This window comes from Manduca sexta, chromosome 26 (genome assembly GCF_014839805.1).
Source record: "Manduca sexta isolate Smith_Timp_Sample1 chromosome 26, JHU_Msex_v1.0, whole genome shotgun sequence".
NCBI lineage: Eukaryota > Metazoa > Arthropoda > Insecta > Lepidoptera > Sphingidae > Manduca > Manduca sexta.
The window spans coordinates 1,189,294-1,211,813 of NC_051140.1; the positions used below are offsets into that span (position 1 = coordinate 1,189,294).

Sequence of the window (22,520 nt, forward strand, 5' to 3'; positions counted from 1 at the left end):
CAAAAATTTTGAGGGTGTGTGAAGTCTACCAATCTACACTAGGTCTGCATGGTGGACTAAGGTCTAATCCCTCTCAATAGTAGAGGAGGTCCCTTGCCCAGCAGTGAGACAGTATATATTATATCGCTAATATAATAATTACTATTAACCAATGAGTTACCCATTAGCCTAAGAAGAAAAGAAAAAGGGAATATGATAAAATAAACACAGAACAAATAGAACAATTCATTTATTCTCCATACTTTACATCATAAAACATAATTTACACATTATATAATTAGGGGATATAAAAACTGTATACAGTATCATCAACTGGGGTGAATAGGGATAACAATAATCAATTAATAAATTTAAAGTTCATTCTACCTAATAGATTAATATAAGAAAGTGTGTGCAAATATTTTTAATGTAGTTCATCATAATACCCAAAGTTAAAGAACTATTTTGGGAATATTATTAAGTGCTGAAGGAATAAAAAAAACTGATTTTTTCGTTTCTATATCATATTTTGTAGTGTATACCTTAAACTGATTTTGAAAAGAGCAACAGTAGAGTTTCTTGCCCGTTCTTCTCTGGTGAGAACTGCTCTCCGAACTGGTGGTAGAGTTAATATTGACGGAATATAAATAATAAAATCTTACTAATTCAAATAAATTAATTCAGTTCATTATTTAATTTCACTTCATTATTTCATTCCAAATCATTTAATTTCATTTTATTTCAACAATAGTCTTGAAACACATTATACTCTTATTTATTCGATAAATAAATATCTTTAGAATGTCAATAGTCAAAACCCATTCCAATCTTGCTTCCCTACCCACCCCACTCGATCAATATTTTATTCAGTAGTTTGACTGGGCGTCGCAGCTCGCAGTGACTTCTCCAAGGACTTGAGAGCCGGCGTCACACTGGTGCCGAGGTCTTCCACCACACTTGACAGGTACGCTGTGAAAACAATTGATAAGTGAAGTCATACACTCACGCACTCGCCGTATTCGCTCTAAACTACAAAATGGTTGAAAAATCAGAAAAATACAACCGGGTTGTTTGGTGAAAATATTCGTTATTAGATGATTTTTCATGATTTTTTCAGGACGAGTGTGTGGTCTTTTTAGTAATGTTATATCAAAATGACCCTGTATAACTTTTGCAGATACTCTTTATTGCGAATATGGCTGCCGACATTTATCTTTGTTGTTATTAAATCAAATGCCTTACCGATATCCGTCAAGCATCTCTTGGTGCCGAGCGCGTCCATGTTCCGTATGTTTAAGATTTTCTCAGCGTATATCTCGCAAGTATGCGTGCACACCTAGAACGAAACAATAGGGTAGTTGATTACTATTTTTCAAGTAGATTTATTAAATATGTATGACATACAAAATCTTACAAAGTATTTTCTAAATCCACGCAATAATACATAAGTTGTAAAGCTTTGCAATTTGGTGAAAGGGGTAGCTGTCAAATAACAGTATTAGCAAACTGTGACGTCACCGGCCATAACACGTGCGTAAGAAGGAGACAGCACTCCATATATACTTGTAACAGGCCAAGATATATATTATAAACAAGCCTTACATCAGAGAGAAACTGCCACGGCGCCTGCTTCTCCGAGAGATGCATCTCCAAATGCTGCGGCAACGTCATCAGGTACTGGCCGATCTGTAATTAGTAATAATATAATAATATCAGCCTTATATTCTATACTGTCCCATTGCTGGGCAAAGGCCTCCTCTATTATTGAGAGGGATTAGGCCTTAGTCTGCCACACTGGCCTAGTGCAGAGTGGTAGACTTCACACACCCTCAAAATTCTTCGAGAGAGATTCTTTGAGAACTTCTTGGGTATGCAGGTTTCCTCACAATGTTTTCCTTCAGTGTTTAAGCAAGTGATAATTCGCAAAGAATACACATAATTTAAAAAATATCAAAGGTGTGTGCCCTTGGGATTTGAACCTACCGATTCCAGTATCGGCAGTCCATTCCAAAATTAACATAAACATAAACATAACATCACGCATTTTATTCCCGAAGGGGTATGCAGAGGCGCAACTAGGGCACCCACTTTTCGCCAAGTATGTTCCGTCCCATGATGTGATAGGGGGCGAGCCTATCGCCATATCGGGCACAAATTCCAGACTCCGGGCTGATACTGAGCAGAAAAACCCAAATATCACTTTGCCCGACCCGGGATTCGAACCCAGGACCTCAGAGCGCTATTGTACCGGACGTGCAATACAACTACGCCACCGAGGCAGTCAATTTTAACAAATAGTTTTAATTGCCAAAGAAAAAAGACGAGAGAAAGTATCAGAGGTACAATGTCATAAATTTGTAGTTGGATGTGTGATGTATGTAAATAGCAAAGTTATGAACAGTTAAAATATTCACAAATCTTACTAAGATAATAAACTATCCTTTGCTTGCAGCCATGCTCATGTAATAAGGGATGTTAGGGCTTTCGCCGTTGACGATGCCCGGTAGTAATGTGTTTGTTGTAGGCCAAAATAATTTACTCGAAACCACTTTGAAGTTTAAGAGTTTATTATAAATAAAGATATACGTTTAGTAATCTGAGTCGCACGTTTGTTTATAAATGTACTAATGCCTGACGACTGTTTGATTTAGCACATATCGACGAATATATTGCTGTATGAGCATTATTGGCTCGTACAATTTTTTTTTTTGGAATACAAGCCCTGCTTTATATTTTCCAGGGATAAAAAGTAACCTATAACACTCAGGAGTAATGTACCTTGGAAATAATGAAAAAAACTTCAAAATTAGTTTAGGGGCCTTTAACGTAACGACATTTTTGAATATTTTTGACCCCCCCACCGCTCCATGTAACGCGCCGTAACGTTTTCCTGTACGCCCCCGACCCCCTCCAAAAGGTTATGTAACTCTAAAATTACATTTTTTTTTTTCACAAAGTAACGGAAAATCGCCAAAAATACCTTTGTTATTGTTGTAAAAAAAAACATCCAATGTTACATAACGCGTTGCTCGAACCCTCCCTCCCGCGCCTGTTACACACTGTAACATTTTACAAGACGCCCCGTCCCATCAAATTGCGTTGCGGAATACTTGAACGGCCCCATAATAACATATAATTAGCAAATTCTTACTAGAAGACCGGGGGGCGTAGTTAGCTGCAACTATAACGTAGGATTATATCCTAATGATTTCTTATGTTTACGCGAACGTTAGACATTGAAATTAAACTAATTTTCGGATTCTATCGCGGTGTTAGTATTTTATTTTCTCCCGACGTTTCGAAGACTTTGCAGCCTTCATGGTCACGGGGGGGACTGAGGTGTTGGTCATCCGTAAAGTCAAAGTTACAATATCTATCTACATTTTACAATTATACAACTTTTTTTAATTTTTTAAAATTTTAGCTGTTGGTGGTCCGATCTACGCAGAATGAGCTCACAGTGTCTTGAAGGATTATATACTCTTTGGTTTAAAATGGCCAGCTCGCGCTGACCATTGCGTCGACGATATATTTGTTTTCTCTGTCATTAAATAATTGTTGGATCGGACGGACGTTCACAATCTTTTCGCTAGCTATTCTTGTGTTCTTGATTATTTGTTAATTTGATTCAAATAATTCTCTTTTGTAAATTGGTACTGTTTTTGTTATAAGTAATAATTACTATTTAGTTTTATGTTAATTTTTCTAATAAATAAATGTAAAAACCCTAAATATATAATAATAATATCAGCTCTGTATTATATACTTGCCCACTGCTGAGCACGGGCCTCCTCTACTACTGAGAGGCGAGAGAGAACGGCCCCTTAGGTGCTAAGTATTGTATGGATGATTATTGATACCTCTGTGATGTACTCCTGCGGAGAAAGGGCGAAGTCCGGCAGGTCGGTGGATAGAGCGTCGTTGTTGCACCACACGCTCAGTTGGGGGATTTTGTCTGAAATACATAAAATTTGGGGGATTATTTAAATTCAGGCCAATAATTTGAGGGATTTTAGGATTATCTTCTGTAAAGAAGTAAAAGTCGTGATTTTTTTTTATTTTTAACCCATTTAGCATCGGAAACTTTGCCGGCAAACATGACATTACGCGTGTCACGGAAAAATAACCTTACTATGTAGTATATAATAAGGTTATATTCCCGTGACACACGTAATGTCATGTAGGTGTCATGTTTGCCGGCAAACATTCCGATGCTAAATGGGTGAGATAATATAGTTTCTAAGAGATTTTTCACAAAAGCTTTTCTTCTTGCGCATTTTTTTTTTGTGAAATAAAAATAATTTAGCAAATTTTTTAGAAGTTATAAGGTGTTGAAAATTTCCCACAAATGCAAGCAAACATATAGCTCTAATATCATACCTAACTGCACGTCCACAGGGTTCCTCAGTATGGCCCTGGCGAGGGTCTTCAGCTGCTCCTTGGCCCTGCGCAGCCCCGCCACAGACGGCAGCGCCTCGCTCCTCAGAGTCAACAACTGCTGCCGGCCTTCTGAGTCTAGTAGCAGGGTTGGCAGGTCGAAGAGAGGGCTTGGGTCCTTCACCTCTGAGGAACAAGGACTCTTATATAATCCAAAGACATATGCAGAGATTTGTAAAGTTCTAAGCCTGGAGAATATAGATTCTAGAGCCTGTGGTTCCTAACCCGGGGGTAATGAACTCCGCGAGGGTAAATCAGCTATTTCACGGAGCTAACAATAAACCTAATTATAGGATCGTAAAATAAAAAGCTGACGTTAAAATTGTAATGCTGTTGTGCAATCAATGATTAATAAAGATGTTTGTGTTTGCTTGTATTGTTTGTTTTGATAACTTTTGTAGGCAGGGTAAAATTAGTTTTCCACATAGATCACAGGGGTAACAATATTAAAAAGGTTAGGAACCATTAATCTAGAGGATATAGCATAAAATACGATTCGAATATCCACGGGTTAAAAGTCTGATTAGTCATAACGTAGAGACTAACATGTAACACAAATCTTTAGGAGTGATATCGTCGCTTACCTTCCTCTTCCCTTTCCGCCTTCTGACGCTGCGCAAGCGCATCCAGCAGCACCGCGGTGGCCGTCTCCAGCACCAGGGACGCCGGGAAAGTGGTGGAAAGCACGCCGGTGATCTGTCCAGCTGTTACTGAAGATAAGAACACTGTCTCTATGCGGCGGCTGTGCGAGGATATGTGGGAGGATAGCGCTGTTATGAACACCTGGAAAAGACGAGGAACCCTGGATAATGCTGTTGAACTAAGGTAGGCTTATATTGCATTTCGTACATTTAAAATGACTTCTGGCGCTCAAAAATGTTCTACATCAATTATAATTCTCCAAAGGCCAAAAAAGAAGAAACAATTCCTCGTGTACGGCTTTTCATATGCAGGGATCTCTTATCATCAAGTTATCTAGAAGATTGATTGTGTTTTTTTCATAAAAATTGCTTATATTACGATGCCAAGACTATAACGCCCTACCTATCCCTGGCTTGCTTATCCTGAAGGTCAGCAGAACACCCGAGACACTGATCACTTATATCATGCTATAAAAAAAGATAATATTACCTCTACAGCTGGAATGTAATATGGATACACGGCATTTCCGGCGATCTTCTTGGCTCCATTATATGCCGTGGTGAGCCAACCCTCGCATCGTTCAGACACAGACAGCAGAGCTCTGGAACGTTCTAGAAGATCCTCCTAGAAATACGTAAGTACCAGGGTATTAGGAATAAAGAAGAGGTAGTCAATAGTTTATAATGTGCTTTGGTAATGTTCGTTTACGTTTTAAAAATACCAGGACGTCATGAATATATAAGGGAATCGCTCTCGAAAACAAAATTGCTATAATGAACAACCTTAAAATGGATGGAAATAAATTATGGTTTGCAACGTTAAGTCTTTTTCTGATTTTAGTACAGTGAAATTCGGCTATAATATAACATTCAAGAGATTTCCAAACATGGACGTTATATCAGATAATCGCTATGACGATACTCTTTTTCCATACATTTATTTGTAGGGACTTGTGAGAGTACATTATGCAAAAAAAATATTTTTACGAAATATCTAACTACAAGGAGCTAAGAAGTGAACAAGAGCTGTCACAATACATAAGAAAAAACGTTTTTTTTCTCTTTTACAACTAACACACAAGTACCAGGAAATCATAACTCAACAAGAGCCATACTTGATCAAGTTGCGGATCTTACATAACAAAGAAAAAACGTTTTTTTTTTCTCTTTTACAACTAACACACAAGTACCAGGAAATCATAACTCAACAAGAGCCATACTTGATCAAGTTGCGGATCTTACATAACAAAGAAAAAACGTTTTTTTTTTTTCTCTTTTACAACTAACACACAAGTACCAGGAAATCATAACTCAACAAGAGCCATACTTGATCAAGTTGCGGATCTTACATAACAAAAAAAAAACGTTTTTCTTTCTCTTTTACAACTAACACACAAATACCAGGAAACCATAACTCAACAAGAGCCATACTTGATCAAGTTGCGGGTCCTTCAAGTTGTTGAGGAGCAGCTGCGTCTGCATCTCGGTGTATTTCGACAGCAGTTCCCGTAGGGGGGCGTACGCCGCCCTCCCAAGTTCCCGTATTGTTGCTGGGGGGACCACCTCTGGAAGCAATAAAACAGACCAGCATATTTCTGGCGACCATCAAATCTAAAAATTACTCCACTGCACCCGATCGTAAGTAGTTGGTCTAGATCATTAATCAATGATCTAGACCAACTACTAGAATTTGGGAATCCCCAAAGTGGTCCAGGTGGGACCCTAGGGGTCCACGGGAGACTTGACGTAAGTCTATGTTACTGTGACCATAAAATGAGGTTCCACAATTTTTTCTGGTTTGATAGTCAAGTACTAAAATGTTGGCTTGACTTCACCTATCAATGTAGGCAGATAATATTGATAGAGGTCGTAAGAGGCACGGTAACCTCAACATAATTCACCACGATGGCTGGGCGGTAGTTGTAATGGACTTTCTCTGAGAAACCTAAATAAGAAAATGGTCTACTGGAACCGGCATAGTTTTAAAATGGGGCCAATGAGAAAAAAAAATTGGGAATCTCTGGACTAAATAGTATCTACCGTGTATATTTGTGCTTACAATCATATTAGAGCTTTGGAGTAATTTCACTGATATATTAAAATCAATAGAATCACATCTATGACTCCTAAGTAAACTATCGTTTCTGATAAAATAGCAATTTTCATCTTTTTGGCGTTCGTTAATAAACGGTTTTAATGGATTTGGTAGTAAACAGCATATGCAACGAAATGCTAAAAAAGGGAATATCGATATTTCTCATACAATACTTTACTTAAGTGACATCGATATTTTGGATCATCAGCATCGATAAGAAAGCGTTACCTTTGTTCTGCCGGGGCGCGTCTAACACTCTCTTGATGCTGACGACAAACTCCTCGATGTCTCTCTTCAGGTCGGTGAGCATCACCACGCCCTCCTCAGCACTGGAGCAGAGCTTCAGGCTCGCTGACACAACCTGGGAGGGATTTTTGTAACAGTTAAACAACAAGTACCACATTTCTCAGACATCTTAATGTGTAGTAATCAAAATAAAAACAACTGACGTTTCTAGGTTCCTTCGTCTGACACTAGATGTCACTGATAGTCTGTTGTGGATATTAATTCTAAATTCACTGTATTATACCAGTAATATTCTCTTTAAACGTGTTTTGCACATACAGTCTTGTTTTGTGACTAGAAATGTTTTGCACTATTGTAATAATATAGTCCAAATATTCTAACAAAATTTTGCCGAAGTCGGTTAGAACTTTGAAACTTAAAACACAAATTACGATATTTTGTTAAGAATCTGAAGAGTCCGCTTCTAATAACATTGCACGTGTTTATCACAGCACTATACACAATTTTAAATAACTGTTTTACTTCTAAATACTTTAATAGATTTTAGCAAAAAATACGGGAGACGTAAACAAAAAGATGTTATCGTTACAGCGCCACCTAGCGGACTTATATTATAGCCTAGCTGTCGCCAATTTTTTGGTTCATCATGGATATTTCGGCCTTTAAAATTTAATATGACGAAATTTTAAAGGCAGAAATATCCATGATTATTAATTATTTTTACGTTTTTCTTTCAACTGCGAGAACTAATCACTAACTAGACGTGAATTTAAATTCTTTACTTGTCAATACTTGTTTAGTTACCCAGATTAAGGTGGTAGCTCAAGGTCCATTTTCATACATTTTGTTTCGGCTTTAATCTGGGTAACTAAACAAGTATTGGCAAGTAAAGAATTTAAATTCACATCGCAGTTGAAGAAAACGTAAATAATTAATAATCATGGATATTTCGGCCTTTAAAATTTAATATGACGAAATTTTAAAGGCAGAAATATCCATGATTATTAATTATTTTTACATTTTTCTTTCAACTGCGAGAACTAATCACTAACTAGACGTGAATTTAAATTCTTTACTTGCCAATACTTGTTTAGTTACCCAGATTAAAGCCGAAACAAAATGTATGAAAATGGACCTTGAGCTACCACCTTAAAGGTGAAACAAAATGTATGAAAAATGGACCTTAAGCTATAACCTTAATGACTTTCACTTTTAATTTTGTTTTATTCTAAAACGACGTAAGCACCAGATGACGTCATATACACGGCCAAAGACGTAAAGGCCTTTGCTTTGAAAAAAAAAAGTAACAGTTTTTTTTCTCGCTCTACAATCTTGCATTTTTCGTGGCGGGGCAAAATCTGGAATATGCCGCCCCACCTTTATTTACCTTTGTTAATATTATCATGACTGCGCCACGCAGAGAATAATTTATGAGTTTAATATACTGGACGTCTCAGCAGTCAAGGTTGCGTTAATGATGAGTCGTGTATTCCTATTGATTTTGCTGCCCAGGGTGTGGGCTTCGACTCCCCCCCCCCCCTCCCTTAGATCCGAGGCTACTATTTGCTCTGTGGACCATGAATTCCTAGCTTTACTATTTCAATCTAATATGGCGATAGATTTGTCACTATAGCTAGAATCCCATCATGAAACCGATACAATGGTTACGATAAAGAGTATATGCTCCAGTATCCTTGACTAACTCTTCGAAAAGGTGTCCATTCGAAGTCAAAAAATTCGAAGTTTAGCTGCTTACATATATGAGTTGTGTTAACTGACCTTGGTGGGCGCCGGGTCGAGAGAGAGCAGCAGGTCAGTGTAGAGCCGCACCAGTTCCGCCAGCGGCGTCTCCGACTTCAGCACCACCAGCCACTCCACCTGAACCGATAGTAAATAACATCAAGACCAGACGAAAGAACTTCACCCAGGACATTTATCTTTTAAAATAAACGTCTCTTTGATAATTTTTCTTTAGCACTTACAATCGATTTTAATCTGCCATTGCATTTCTTGTCCTCCAATCGATCGCCGAAATCGATTAATTGAAATACAAAATTGTTTGATTCTGGATCGCTTTAAAGCGAGCCATTATAATCGTTTATTGATTTTATTCAATATATTTTCTCTATAAGCCCGTGTATATTATTAATTATACTAGCTTTTGCTCGTAGCTCCGGTGTGAAAAAGTTTCTCCGGGATAGAAGTCCCGCTCTATATTTCTTCAGGATAAAACGCCTATAGCACTCAGGAGTAGCTGCCTATCAGTGAAAAAAAATGAAAAATTGGTTACGTAGTTCCTGAAATTAGCACATCCAAACAAACAAAGCTTTATATATTAGTATAGATTAACAGTGAAATAGTGGTCCTACCTGGTTCTCGGCCTCGCCGGCGAGCAGCGCGGTGAGCGCGTGCAGGTGGTGCTGGTGCTGGCGCCGCCACGCCGCCGCCAGCCGCGCCGCCGCCGCGCGCCGCCAGCACCGCGCCACGGCCGCGCCGCGCCACATGCCGCCGAACACGCACACGTACGGACGCGTGCGCTCTGCCACGCGTACGTGCGGTCATATCATAGTAACCATACACAAGCATCGGTATATATGAAATGAACTGCTCTAAACTTTTTTTTTTCTCTTCTCACTTTATCATGTACTGTAGTCTTTACCCTAAACTGATTAAAAAGAGCAACACCAGAGTTTCTTGCCCGTTCTTCTCTGGTGAAAACTACTTTCCGAACTGGTGGTAAAGTTAATATTGACGGAATCTAAATAATGTATAACATTTTACAGATTCAAATAAATCATTTCATTTCATTTCATTTATGTACTGCGTACTAGATTTGGCGTTCATCAATCACTGTGTTCAACTGAATTGAACTGCAATCCATTCAAACTGACTTAAGTTGGTCAATATTGACAGCTTGTGGTTGTGTACGGAGTGGCACTCACGATATAAGAATTCGAGTCTAAGTGTAAACCAGGATTTCAATTAAAAATATTAGCCAAATAAGTAAAACTTGTTGTTCAAGTGAATAAATAGGTTATAACAGTTACCTTTTGGTTGCCATTTGAGTTCAGATTTTAAACAAATCTATACTATTATATAAAGCTGAAGAGTTTGTTTGTTTGTTTGTTTGTTTGTTTGTTTGTTTGTTTGAACGCGCTAATCTCAGGAACTACCGGTCCAAACTGAAAAATTCTTTTTGCGTTGGATAGCCCTTTGTTCGTGGAGTGCTATAGGCTATATATCATCACGCTATACCCAATAGGAGCGGGGCAGTAATGGCTAATCTCAGGAACTACCGGTCCAAACTGAAAAATTCTTTTTGCGTTGGATAGCCCTTTGTTCGTGGAGTGCTATAGGCTATATATCATCACGCTGTATCCAATAGGAGCGGGGCAGTAATGGCTAATCTCAGGAACTACCGGTCCAAACTGAAAAATTCTTTTTGCGTTGGATAGCCCTTTATTCATGGAGTGCTATAGGCTATATATCATCACGCTATACCCAATAGGAGCGGAGCAGTAATGGCTAATCTCAGGAACTACCGGTTTCAACTGAAAAATTCGTTTTGTGTTGGATAGCCCTTTATTTGTGGACCGCTATAAGCTATATATCATCACGCTATGACCAATAGGAGCGGAGCAGTAATGGCTAATCTCAGGAACTACCGGTCCAAACTGAAAAAAATCTTTTTGTGTTGGATAGCCCTTTGTTCGTGGAGAGCTATAGGCTATATATCATCACGCTATATTCAATAGGAGCGGAGCAGTAATGGCTAATCTCAGGAACTACCGATTCGAACTGAAAAAATATTTTTGTGTTGAATAGTCCTTTGTGGAGTGCTCAAAGTTATATATCATCACGCTGTGATCAATAGGAGCGGAGCAGTAATGGCTAATCTCAGGAACTACCGGTTTCAACTGAAAAATTCGTTTTGTGTTGGATAGCCCTTTATTTGTGGACCGCTATAAGCTATATATCATCACGCTATGACCAATAGGAGCGGAGCAGTAATGGCTAATCTCAAGAACTACCGGTTTGAACTGAAAAAATCTTTTTGTGTTGGATAGCCCTTTGTTCCTGGAGTGCTATAGGCTATATATCATAATGCTATGACCAATAGGTGCGGAGCAGTAATAAAACATGTTGCAAAAATGGGGAAAATTATGAGTTTTGAGAGCTTCCGTTGCCTGCGCTGCGTAAACGGTTAAAGTTATGCAACAATGATGTATGACGGGATTGTTTCACTTAAAAAGTTCTAAATAATATAACAAAGTCCCCCGCTGCATCTGTCTGCCTTAACGTGTTAAACTCAAAAACTACCTAACGTATTAAGATGAAATTTGGTATGGAGACAGTTTGAGACCCTGGGAAGAACATAGGCTCCCGGGAAACTACTATTTTTATAACGGAAAACTTTAGCCTGAAAAACTTTATAACGCGGGCGGAGCCGCGAGCAAAAGCTAGTAGTTTATATGGACGTTTGTGTCTATAGAATATACGTCAATATACCCCAGGGGCTAACGTTAGGCCACGTTTTGGAATCAGCCTGTATACATGCGGTTCATACAGGCCGGCACATTTGTTTCGACTGTCGAGGGGTAATCATCTCTCGTTAGTCGCCATTTTATTGGACTCCGCTCTACTTACCATCAAGTGCAGTGGGAGCACTTTAACGTCATTGTATAAAAAAAGTTGACTAAACAGTATTAACTTTTTTCTTCTAAAACCTCCCTCTATAGAAGAAAAAAAGCAACATCCAAAAACAAATAAACACACTCCTCTATATATTTACATTTATAGCCTTAAGCTGCTCGTGCGCTAAGTCTTTTTTATGCTTAGCTAACAACCATAGTATATTGACTTCATACCAGCATCCATCTGTGTGAGCGCATCTATGAGCGGCGGGCTGATCAGCGCCTCCAGTCTGTTGTACAAAGTTTCCAGCTGTAATCGCTTGCTCTCATAGTCCGGCGCGTCACTCAACACCTGTAAAACGTCACTTAGTGCAAAACTCAACCGTATGCCTTTGGGCTAAAGGTGATTGAGAGCGTTTAAGTTAATTAGTATTTCAACCATAGATATAATTAATGTTTTGTACTGTAGAAGAAAATATTGACATATTATATTGATACCCGTAGAAAGCCAGGGCGAATAACTAGTAAACAAAATACAAAGAAATAAATAGTACCTCTAAACTAGCAGTCATAGCGGTGACTTGTTTGGCCAACTCAGAGAGCTTATCACTCTCTGTGGGCACTCCGGTCTCCAGGATATCCTCCAAGGAGGTCGCCAGAGCCGCCCACTTATCCGCCTCGCGGAGGGCTGATGCTGCATTCTGAAATACTTATTCACATCTCATCTTATCACAGATTAATTGGGTATTTGCTACCAAGATCCGAATAGTACTACGCAGTTAACTGTCAGTGTCTTAAAAGTTGATATTTAGATGATATTTCATCAGGTGTTAAGTCTTATAAAACTTAATAATCTGACAGAAATTAATGTCCTTCAAATACATAAATACAATAGCTTTTGCTCTTTCACTGTCATTAGATAATCATATTGTCTACTCTGTAGAATAAATCCAGATGAACTTTAAAGATACAGAACTATCTCAGTAAAGATTATGTAGGACGATTATAAAAAAAACATATCTGCAATGTATTATATACTGCTGCATGGGCCATGCTCTTTTACCGAGAAAAGTTACACCTTAATGAACTATGCTGGCCTAGTGTGGATTGGCAGACTTGAAATACCCTCAAATTCTTATAGAGAACTTCAGGTATGCAGGTTTCCGTACAATGTTTTCTTTCACAATTAAAGCAAACAATAATTTACAATGAATACACACATAACTTTGGTTTCTAGTTCATAACCTGGGTTTTGATGCTGGGGACAATGGTCTCAGCAGTCCACTCCACTCCCAACTAGGCTATGGCCACTTTGAAAAAGTACTAATTAACATAATTGTCTGAGACTCACCTCTAGTCTGCTCTTGAGCTGGTCAATCTTCTGCAGGCTCTCGATGGAGTGTCCCGTCTGCTCCTCAACACTCTGAAACTTCTGCTCCAGTGAGAGCATCTTCTGCTGCAACAACTCCCCTTCCAGCTGAAGAGCTGACACATCTTGCACTATGCGAGGGAGTGATGTTGCTATCTATGGAGAAGTTTTAAAAGAATGATGAGGTAAATATACCTGTACTACTTTTTTGGAGATAATATTAAGTGAGCCGCTTGTCTGATATTCATGGTGAAGTACATGACTGCCCACAAACAGCAATACCATCGTAATTCATATATTAAAAGCTACTTTGACATCACCCTAATGTGATGTGATGTGAAATATTATGTTATATAATAGTCACTGCCGTCTACTACTATGTTCTTCAAACTGTTACAAACTGATCTTTCATAGCACAGTTTTAAAAATTGACATTACAATGGTGTTTACCAGACAGTATATTTCGTAAGATCTCTTAACTTGTAACTTTTAAACTGTTTATATATTTCTTTCAAAATATAACCTGATTTCAACTTACCTGTGTGGTGGTCTCATCCAGTGAATTAGTCAATTGTTTCATGTAAAGTTGCAGTCTTGACACAGTGTTAGCCACAAATACCTGTGATTAGATGGGATAAAAACATGTTATTAGATTAAATAAGGTTTTAAACTATCTTTACTTTTTCAGCCACATGGTATCTTTGTTTAAACTGTTTAACCTTATTATCCCTAGAGGGGGTTAATTGAATTGAAAAAGCCAGTGTGAAGCTGGTCTATTTAACAGTAATTTGAGATATGACAGTGGACTTCTAATATTGAGCACATAAAATTAATTATCTATGGTGGTTTACAAGTAATTATTTTAGCTTTAATTTCTTTAACATAGCTAGTAGTCACTATAACAGTGTGAAGGCGAAATGTGTGAAAAAGTTTTAAAGACTTGCCCACTATCACACACTAAAACTCCTGTAAGCCAGGATCAGCAGTGGAAAGCGCTTTATGACACCGAGCGGTGAAGCTCGGTGAGTCTCAGGGAACACTAATATGTCTTTATCCCACAACATAATTAACTAAATTGAAAGATAGAGATTAGTTGGAAATATTAACTGTCAACTTCTCTCCATAGTAAAGCCTCAAGTACAAGGACACTACAAGTAGAGAATCCAGTTGTAAAGCACAACCTAAAAACTTTATCAAATATACAAACCTCCTTTTCTTGATTCCCACTAGAACTCCAAGCATTATTAATCCACTTTTTTGGATCAAAGTCATCTTCTGCAAATGTTTTTAACTCCTGAAACAACCAAGCTTTCTTTACAAGCCAGCACAGCAAGATCATGAATCAAACTAGACTAAATAGTGCATAGACTTATATAGCCTCACAGTTTAATGAAGTCAAGTTAGGATTTACATTAGTACCTATCGGCTATCATAATGTGGTACATAGGAAAGTGACGGCGTTTAATTTGCGTATCTAGCCGGCTATAAAATAGTTTTAAAAGGTAGAATTGGTTAATTCATGATTTTTTTTATACACAAGCACAGCAAAGTGATACCGCTACACTTGATGGTAAATACAGTGGGGTACAATATAATGTCGACTGACGAGAGATGATTACTCCTCGGCAGTCGACATAATTATACCGGCCTGTTGGGACCGGATATACTCAGGCCGATCCCGGAACGCGACACACTTATGGTGGTCGCTATAAAAGATATAAAATATATTCTACCACATCGAAATATCAGAAAGATGACTGCAATTAAATAATATCTTCGTCAAATCTTTTTCGGCCGGTGTCTCTTATTAAGTACGCATATATTACATCGAATAGTTGATAAATTCTATTTTTTCGTGTACACTATAGAAATATTTTGTAGTAACAGCATTAACGCACCATTATATATTGTTTTTAATTCATTTATATCGAAAAAAATATGACGTGACAGTATTTTTGTTTCCTATTTTGACAATATGATAACAAATGTCAAATATTGGCATTCAACAGCTGTGAGTTATTTTTAATAATATATATTACAGCTATGGCTACTTACTTTTTTGCCAGGAGAATATTTTCTGTAGTACCTATATCACATTTCTTGCCAGCATGTCAATAATCTCAAGTCGAGATACCTGGGTAGAAGTCACTTGGCCCTATTTATTTTATCTATATTAAAAGTATAATATTTAGCCGCAGAAAAAATATGATTTATTTTGTTGAAATCGAGAACGACTTAGCTAACGACGAGATTTGAAAGAGGGAGAATTTAATCCTCCAACAACCTTACCATTCATAAGATTTTTCGTAACATAGTGCCTTAGTCTTTCAATCTGTAGAAGATTGACTATAGCCAACTATACCTCACTCATGATTCAGCAACCCCAATGGATGAATAATGATGCAGTCAGGTGTATTTTGTCACGAGGCACTAAATTTAAGACTCGCAAGTCGCCAGCAGACGGACACGCGACGTTTGTGTATCATATTTAATAATAGAAGTTTTGCAACGATAGTTTGTGCGTCCAAACTACAATGAGAGCCAAACAATGATAGTTAACAAGTTCTGAACATTGGTAATCGTGCGATTATTTTAAGGTGAAAGTCTTGAATGCAAAAATGTATACCAAATATGTGTATTATTTGCACAAAAACCTAATATTTAATAATCACCCAATGTTTTATATGGGTACCACATAAGAGACATCAGCCGAAAACGATAAAGAAGCTTTTATTTTATTGCAGTACGTCTTCCTGTTGTTTTTTATTACTTAAAATAGTTTTATCATATAATTAGTACTTTCAGTCGGTTAGATAATTTAATCTGCCGTCACTTTACTATGGATCATGCCATGACAAATATTAATCTATAACCTATCTCGCCTTCATTAAAACTGTGATTGATATAAGTCCATGCGCTATTTAGTCTAGTTTGAGCCGTGAACTTGTAATGAAAGCGTGTTTGTTTCAAAGATTAAAAATGTTTGTAAAAGATCCTTTCGATCTAGGAACAATAATGTTTGGAGTTGAGCTCGACAAAGTGACCCCACTCCTCCTGATTGTAAGCGTAGTGGGATCCACACAATGTTTACACTTCGTCAGTCAACAAAGTTATGCCCGTGCGAACCGGATATTCACAGGCTGATTCCGATACTCACGTGGGTCACAGTCATCATCATAATCACCATTATCATTAACTCGCTACAGTCTGCTGGACATAGGCCTCTCACAAGGTACGCCACAAAGCCCAGTCTACTGCTTTATGCATCCGTGCCGGCCCCCTTATGTTAATCGTCCCGACAATGATCAGAGGGAACTATGGCGTAATACGTGTCTTGTGTACGGTGGTCGCTATCCGGATGCATAATACTATGAGTTTTCCTCAAGCAGCGCGAGCATTACAACGATCCAGTTTCAAAAACTATATAACCAGTGTAATTTTTTGTGTTATAATAAGGCTTATTAGTGTAACAAACATAGTAGGCAAGCAAGGTGATTGCGTATAATTTTTATTAGGCACTGACTCCAAAATTGGTAACCAGTATATAAGTAATGTTAAATGATTTTTTGGTTTTTGAAGGCGATATAATTTTTTGTTAAAAAGTTTTATGTTTTGCTTTTTTGTGTCTATAAAAATCAGTATACGTTGACGAGAAAATTTTAACAGTTTTCTGGTGTATATTCGAAATCAACGGTACAATAACAATGAAATTTATATGGGATCACACGGGATGTACCAGCTTTCAGATAAAAAAAGAAATCATTAAAATCGATTCACCCAGACAAAATTTCTGAGATAACAAAAAAAAGCAGTCGAATTGAGAACCTCCTCCTTTTTTGAAGTCGGTTAAATAGTTTTATTTAAAAGTACAACATTCGCCGAAAGGTAGCAAAACATATCTACGGGGTACGTAGTCCATATTTACAGAGTGTTACATGCAAACTCTGTTTACAGCTAGCTCCTGCCCTCAACCTCTTTTAGAATCTCTTATATTTAGAACGTATTTTTTCATTCAGGCCGGCATAATTGTGTCTAATAGGTACTCATATCTCGTCGGCCGACAATATTTGCACCCTTCACTTACCTGCAGTTGGTTCCGATTGCGATATCAAAAAAAACATATCAAACTAAAATACTTAACCCGCGTACTAAATATCAGGTCGCATCGTGCAGTCACCAACACTAGAGTGGCATATTTAAATGGCGGATTTATGTTTTGGCCGCATCGCCGCGTAAACTACTCGGATATTACTTTCTATTTATACATGTTACGGTTAAAATGAAAGTTACGACATGCGAATTTCCAAATAACTTATAATGCATACCCACAGAAATAAAACAAAGTTCGGAAATTATCGCTGTTTTTTTATTTTCTCCCGCCATTTGAAGTTATTGTAGTCTTCATGGTTACCGAACCAGTTAAGGTCGTCAGAAAAGTAAAATTACAATATTTACATTTTATATATTTTTTTTATTTGCTGATGGCAATGATATCGTAACATTCTTGATGGTAATGGCAATGTAGCTTTCTATTAATGAAAGTCAAAATCGGTTCAGTAGTTGCAGATTAACCGCTATAAACAAACGAACAAACTGTAATCCTTTATAATATTAGGACAGATTATATATTAATCTCTACAACTAAGACGATACAGAGTCGCTTTACGGCACAGCGAAATCTCACTGCAACACAAACAAAACGTTGTGCCAACGGAGTTTAAGAATACAATAAAATTAGTATAACAATGTTGTTTACTATTCTAAAAATTGCACGTAAAAATTTGTGGATTCTTTGCAAGCCGGTTCCACTGTTATGTTAAATAGAAACGTAAAAAACTTAGCTGCAATAACTGCACAATTTTTCAACTGAAACTATTCTCCATAACCTTATGTTAATTTGTATGTATGAAGCGATGCTTTTTGAGTAATTTGAATATCCACATATTTTGACATTGGCAAAATCAAAACCAAGAAGAGAAGAAGAAAACAAAAAGAGCCTTATGTGTTTAATTACACCCAAAAACGTCCAAATTCTGGCTCGCGTCAACCTTTCCATAGGCCGCGAGGCGTTAAAAAGATAATGATACCACACAGACAAGACGCGCTTTAAAATAGATGCAGAATGCGCTTGGCCCACGCCTCGACAGCGGCACCGTGGAGACGACACAGTTCTACAACTTTGCTTTATAAACTTTAGAGTAATCTTTAATGGCATGTTGTTTAAGAGTTTCTATTGGTTGTAGGCGGCTGTTGCAGTTTATTAATCATATTTATAATTATTGCTGCATACCGTGTTAAATTACAGATAATGTCGTAGAGATATTCTTTAAAATATAAATTATCTTTCATGTTGTTTTACATGATTTTGCTACGTCAAAAAATATATATACTTTTAGTGTTTCTTATCTTAAAAGAATCACTCTAATGTCCGTCTATCTGTCTGTCTGGACCCTTTTTATCGGAAACGTGTAATGGTATCGTAATTTAAGTCACTAGAATTTGGCCGGCTATTCTTGCTGCAAATTCTCCTGCTACCCCTGAAAGAAAACTCTATAGATGAGGCCACAAGAGTGATCTTTTAGTTAATTACGATGGTCGATATATTCGTTTGAAAAAATAATATATATCCAGATAAAAATAGAACAAGAATCAAATCGATAATACACGATCACTCACAATGTTTGAAAAATGTTAACCAACCTAACAAAACGAGTGGGCCAATTTCTGAACTTATTTATTTATTTATTTACAATGTATTTATGTACATACAACAGAACAACAGAAAAAAGGCTGCTGCAGTTTTATAGGAGATATTGGCACCTGAATGAATCAGCCTAATCGTTCTCTAAAAAAAACTGTTTTGATTATGATTCTGCTTTAAAAATCGGACGAGTTGCTCTCACGCACCGAGAGTTCCGCACAAACTTTTTTTTGTTATTGTTATAGTCCATATCTACGGTTATCAAATTTTTCCTTTACATGTGTTGTAAGACATTGCTTCTTGCCAGATTTCATGATTCTAGACGAACGGGAAGTTTTCTACAGGTTTTGATTCCCTTGTGAAATAGAAAATATGCGACATAATCGGTCATATCTTTTGATCGCGTAGACTGACTAGGTAGATTTTTTAACAGCAGAAACAGACCGTAGCACGCGTATTTGATATAAATTTCAACGATACCTCTCCATATTCCTGATAAAAAGGGTCTAGACTCTAGACAGACCGACAACGAAGTGATCCTTTGAGATACATAATCTTAAAAATAATAAACTTTTCTCAATAAGGCTGTGTTAAATATATGAAGCAGCAAGGAAAAAGATTATTTATTTTTAAGAAAATATGTACTAATAAATTAAGCCTCTCTACATATTTCTGTGGCATTTAGTTTCAAAGGGAGCAAAACGCGCACAGTTAATGTCGGAGTCAAACAAAACCAACGTCCAAGTACAATATATTTTAATTACAATTAATATAAAAATATTGTTATATCTTGTGCACAGTGCCTAAAGTGATAATCTAAAATGTATGTTATTCAAGATAAATAAAATTTAATGTTTAAAGTAAATTAAATGGTGCGTGTAATGAAAATACTAAAATAGGTTTGATTATTAGAGGTGTAAACATAAATTCCAATTTTAAATCATAGTGAAATTTGTGGCCAGTAATAAGTTAAGTGATTAATATAGCTAACCGAGGAATGAAAAAAGTTTTTCTTTTTTTTTTATCTGTCTATTAATGTATTTGTTTTTTTTTTTATTGACCACGTGTGTTATGTAGCAAACGTTTATACAGCGTTATGTTTTACTGTCAACGAAAAAAAACCGCAAAATGACATTATTGTAGCTCGTTCTTTGTATTTTTAAATTTATTCTACCCTAAAGAGTACAGAGTAAGCTAATCAGAAAAAGGTCCTAAATCTATCAAAATATATTTGTAACATAAAATATTTTTTTACCATCAAAGCAAGACGCCAGATAAATACGTGTTTATTAAAACAAATTAACTCTCCCACAAAATTATATACTGCACCTAACCTAACCATTGCAATGTTATTTTTAATAGTTGGGTTCATTTAAATCAGTGCGTGGTTTCATCATTGTTAATTTATGATGTTTTGTCACATTGTGACGTGGATAGAGAAGTTCGGCGCAGTTGGCTCCCGACGTAGAGAGTGGAGATAAAATAATCATCTCTGCTCTCATGTAGTTGCATTTTTAAACTGATAGAATTAAACTTGAATTATTTTCTGTCTGTAGAAACCTATTAAAAACTAAATAATATTAATGAGCCCTGTAGAAAACTTTGCAAGTGTGCTGGTTTCCTTACGATGTTTTCTTTCACCGTTAAATCAAGCGATAGTTCACAAAGAATACACACATAACTTTAGAAAAAGTCAGAGGTATGTGCCCTTAGGTTTTCCTTACGGACATTCGCCTCAGCTGTCCATTTAAGTCCATCGCAGCTTTTTAAAAAGTTCCCGCTCATAAGTTTAGCATTTGGGTAACTTAGAAGCTTTATAATACATCAGTCACTCTGCACGTGTCTGAGATTTCTTAACTTACCTGGCCAGGAATTTTAATTTTGAATTTGGAAGTGCATGCAAATAAAGACGCTTAGATGCCAGTCTACTCTTGAAGGCAAAGCCAATTTCAAATAAATCAGTTCTAAGACGCTTTGGAATTAAATAGATTTTAATAAAAAAAAAATAAAAATAATAATTACTTAATGTTGTTTTTTTACTTACAATCAGACTTTTTGCTTCAAATCTTCAGCCGTACGCCAAGTTCTGGGCCAGAAGTAGAATTGTATATTCCATAAGCCGACACAATTCAACCATACTTTAAAACAAAAGTTGGACTTGAAACATTTTTGAAGCTCAAAAAAAGCAATTGGTATAAGATTTCAGAGTGAGTTGGTGGCTGGCACGTCGCACATCTGACATTTGGACGAGAAGCCAACGCGATTAATTGGGCCGTGTTTTTTATTTATATCGGGGTCTGTGGGCCGCGCTTCCTGGTTCAGCAATGGAGCTACAGTTTAAGCATAGACTATAGACTGATTTACCGCGTTGCAAGAAGGTTACATTATTTTCTTCGTCTTCTTGGTGCATTCTCATAAAATATCAACTGAATGTTTGGCAAAAAAAACTATGAAGTACCTAAGAGAGACGAATATACGGCTAGTAGTGTATCTCTAGAATTAAAAAAAAAATTATATTTTAGTAACCCTTATTTAGTTTCTTCACGGGCAAATAACCTCTAACATTATATTAAGAGATTGTTGAAAGAACAAGTACCAATTAAATTGGCAGTACGCTGGCACGCAGTGTTATTTAATTGTTATGCATCGTTATTGGCCACTGCACTAATTACTCCATCGATCATACACTGTTGTCTATGTAGGGAATTTATCATAATTTAATCGATGTCATAAATACAATGTCGCAAGCAATAACGACGTAAAATAAATTAAATTATTTAGACACATAAAGGTTTAAAATAAAAAACATATTATTCTTTTTTTTGGGTGTACATTGAATGTTTTTGCTTTACAATAAAAAAAAATATAACCCAACTGGCACAAATTAAAATTTAAGAAACAAAATAAACAATTATTTAAAAATCGAACAGTGTAACCGATAACCGAACAGTGCGAATTTGGCCGTTGGCGGCGCGCGAGGTGCGATGAACCCCGCCCGCTCGGAATCCGAGTGCTCCTCAGAAGAGGACGTGGACTCCGGCATCGCCGACGAGCCGAGACAACTCGACTGCATGGAGCTCTCACAGTTCTTCAGCTACTGGTGAGTCTTCTTACCTTACTTACGTTATATTGGGGCGGCATAAGTCACTTTCGCAAAAGGAAGGTTCCATGAAGTTATTTGACTGCGTACCTATGCCCTGAAGAAGACAACCGCAAAGTTAAGATTGTCGGGTCGGCGCAACACACTTCTCCACGCATGTCGCAGAAAGGTTTTAGCTTACTTTATACAACCACCTATCTGATATCAACCCAAACTTGGACTAAAACCCAAGCGCGGTATCAGAAAATATAATAGAAAATGCTATGTGTGCTTTAACAAGAAGGAAATAACTAAGTGGGTATAATGCGAAACAATTCA

General features: G+C 37.0%; 1 protein-coding gene across 1 annotated transcript; it reads right to left on the reverse strand.

Moving 5' to 3' along the window:
* Positions 1 to 213: 213 nt before the first annotated feature.
* Positions 214 to 15,398, reverse strand: LOC115447146 (conserved oligomeric Golgi complex subunit 7). The gene is made up of 17 exons (XM_037443220.1): positions 15,300 to 15,398; positions 14,609 to 14,695; positions 13,940 to 14,020; positions 13,384 to 13,557; positions 12,587 to 12,733; positions 12,267 to 12,384; positions 9,768 to 9,937; positions 9,178 to 9,276; positions 7,381 to 7,513; positions 6,489 to 6,622; positions 5,548 to 5,682; positions 5,001 to 5,199; positions 4,360 to 4,542; positions 3,840 to 3,934; positions 1,582 to 1,665; positions 1,222 to 1,315; positions 214 to 948 (listed from the first exon to the last, which is right to left on the reverse strand). Exons 1-17 carry the CDS (start codon positions 15,300 to 15,302, stop codon positions 842 to 844), a joined length of 2,043 nt encoding a protein of 680 aa, XP_037299117.1. The 5' UTR covers positions 15,303 to 15,398; the 3' UTR covers positions 214 to 841.
* Positions 15,399 to 22,520: the final 7,122 nt, after the last annotated feature.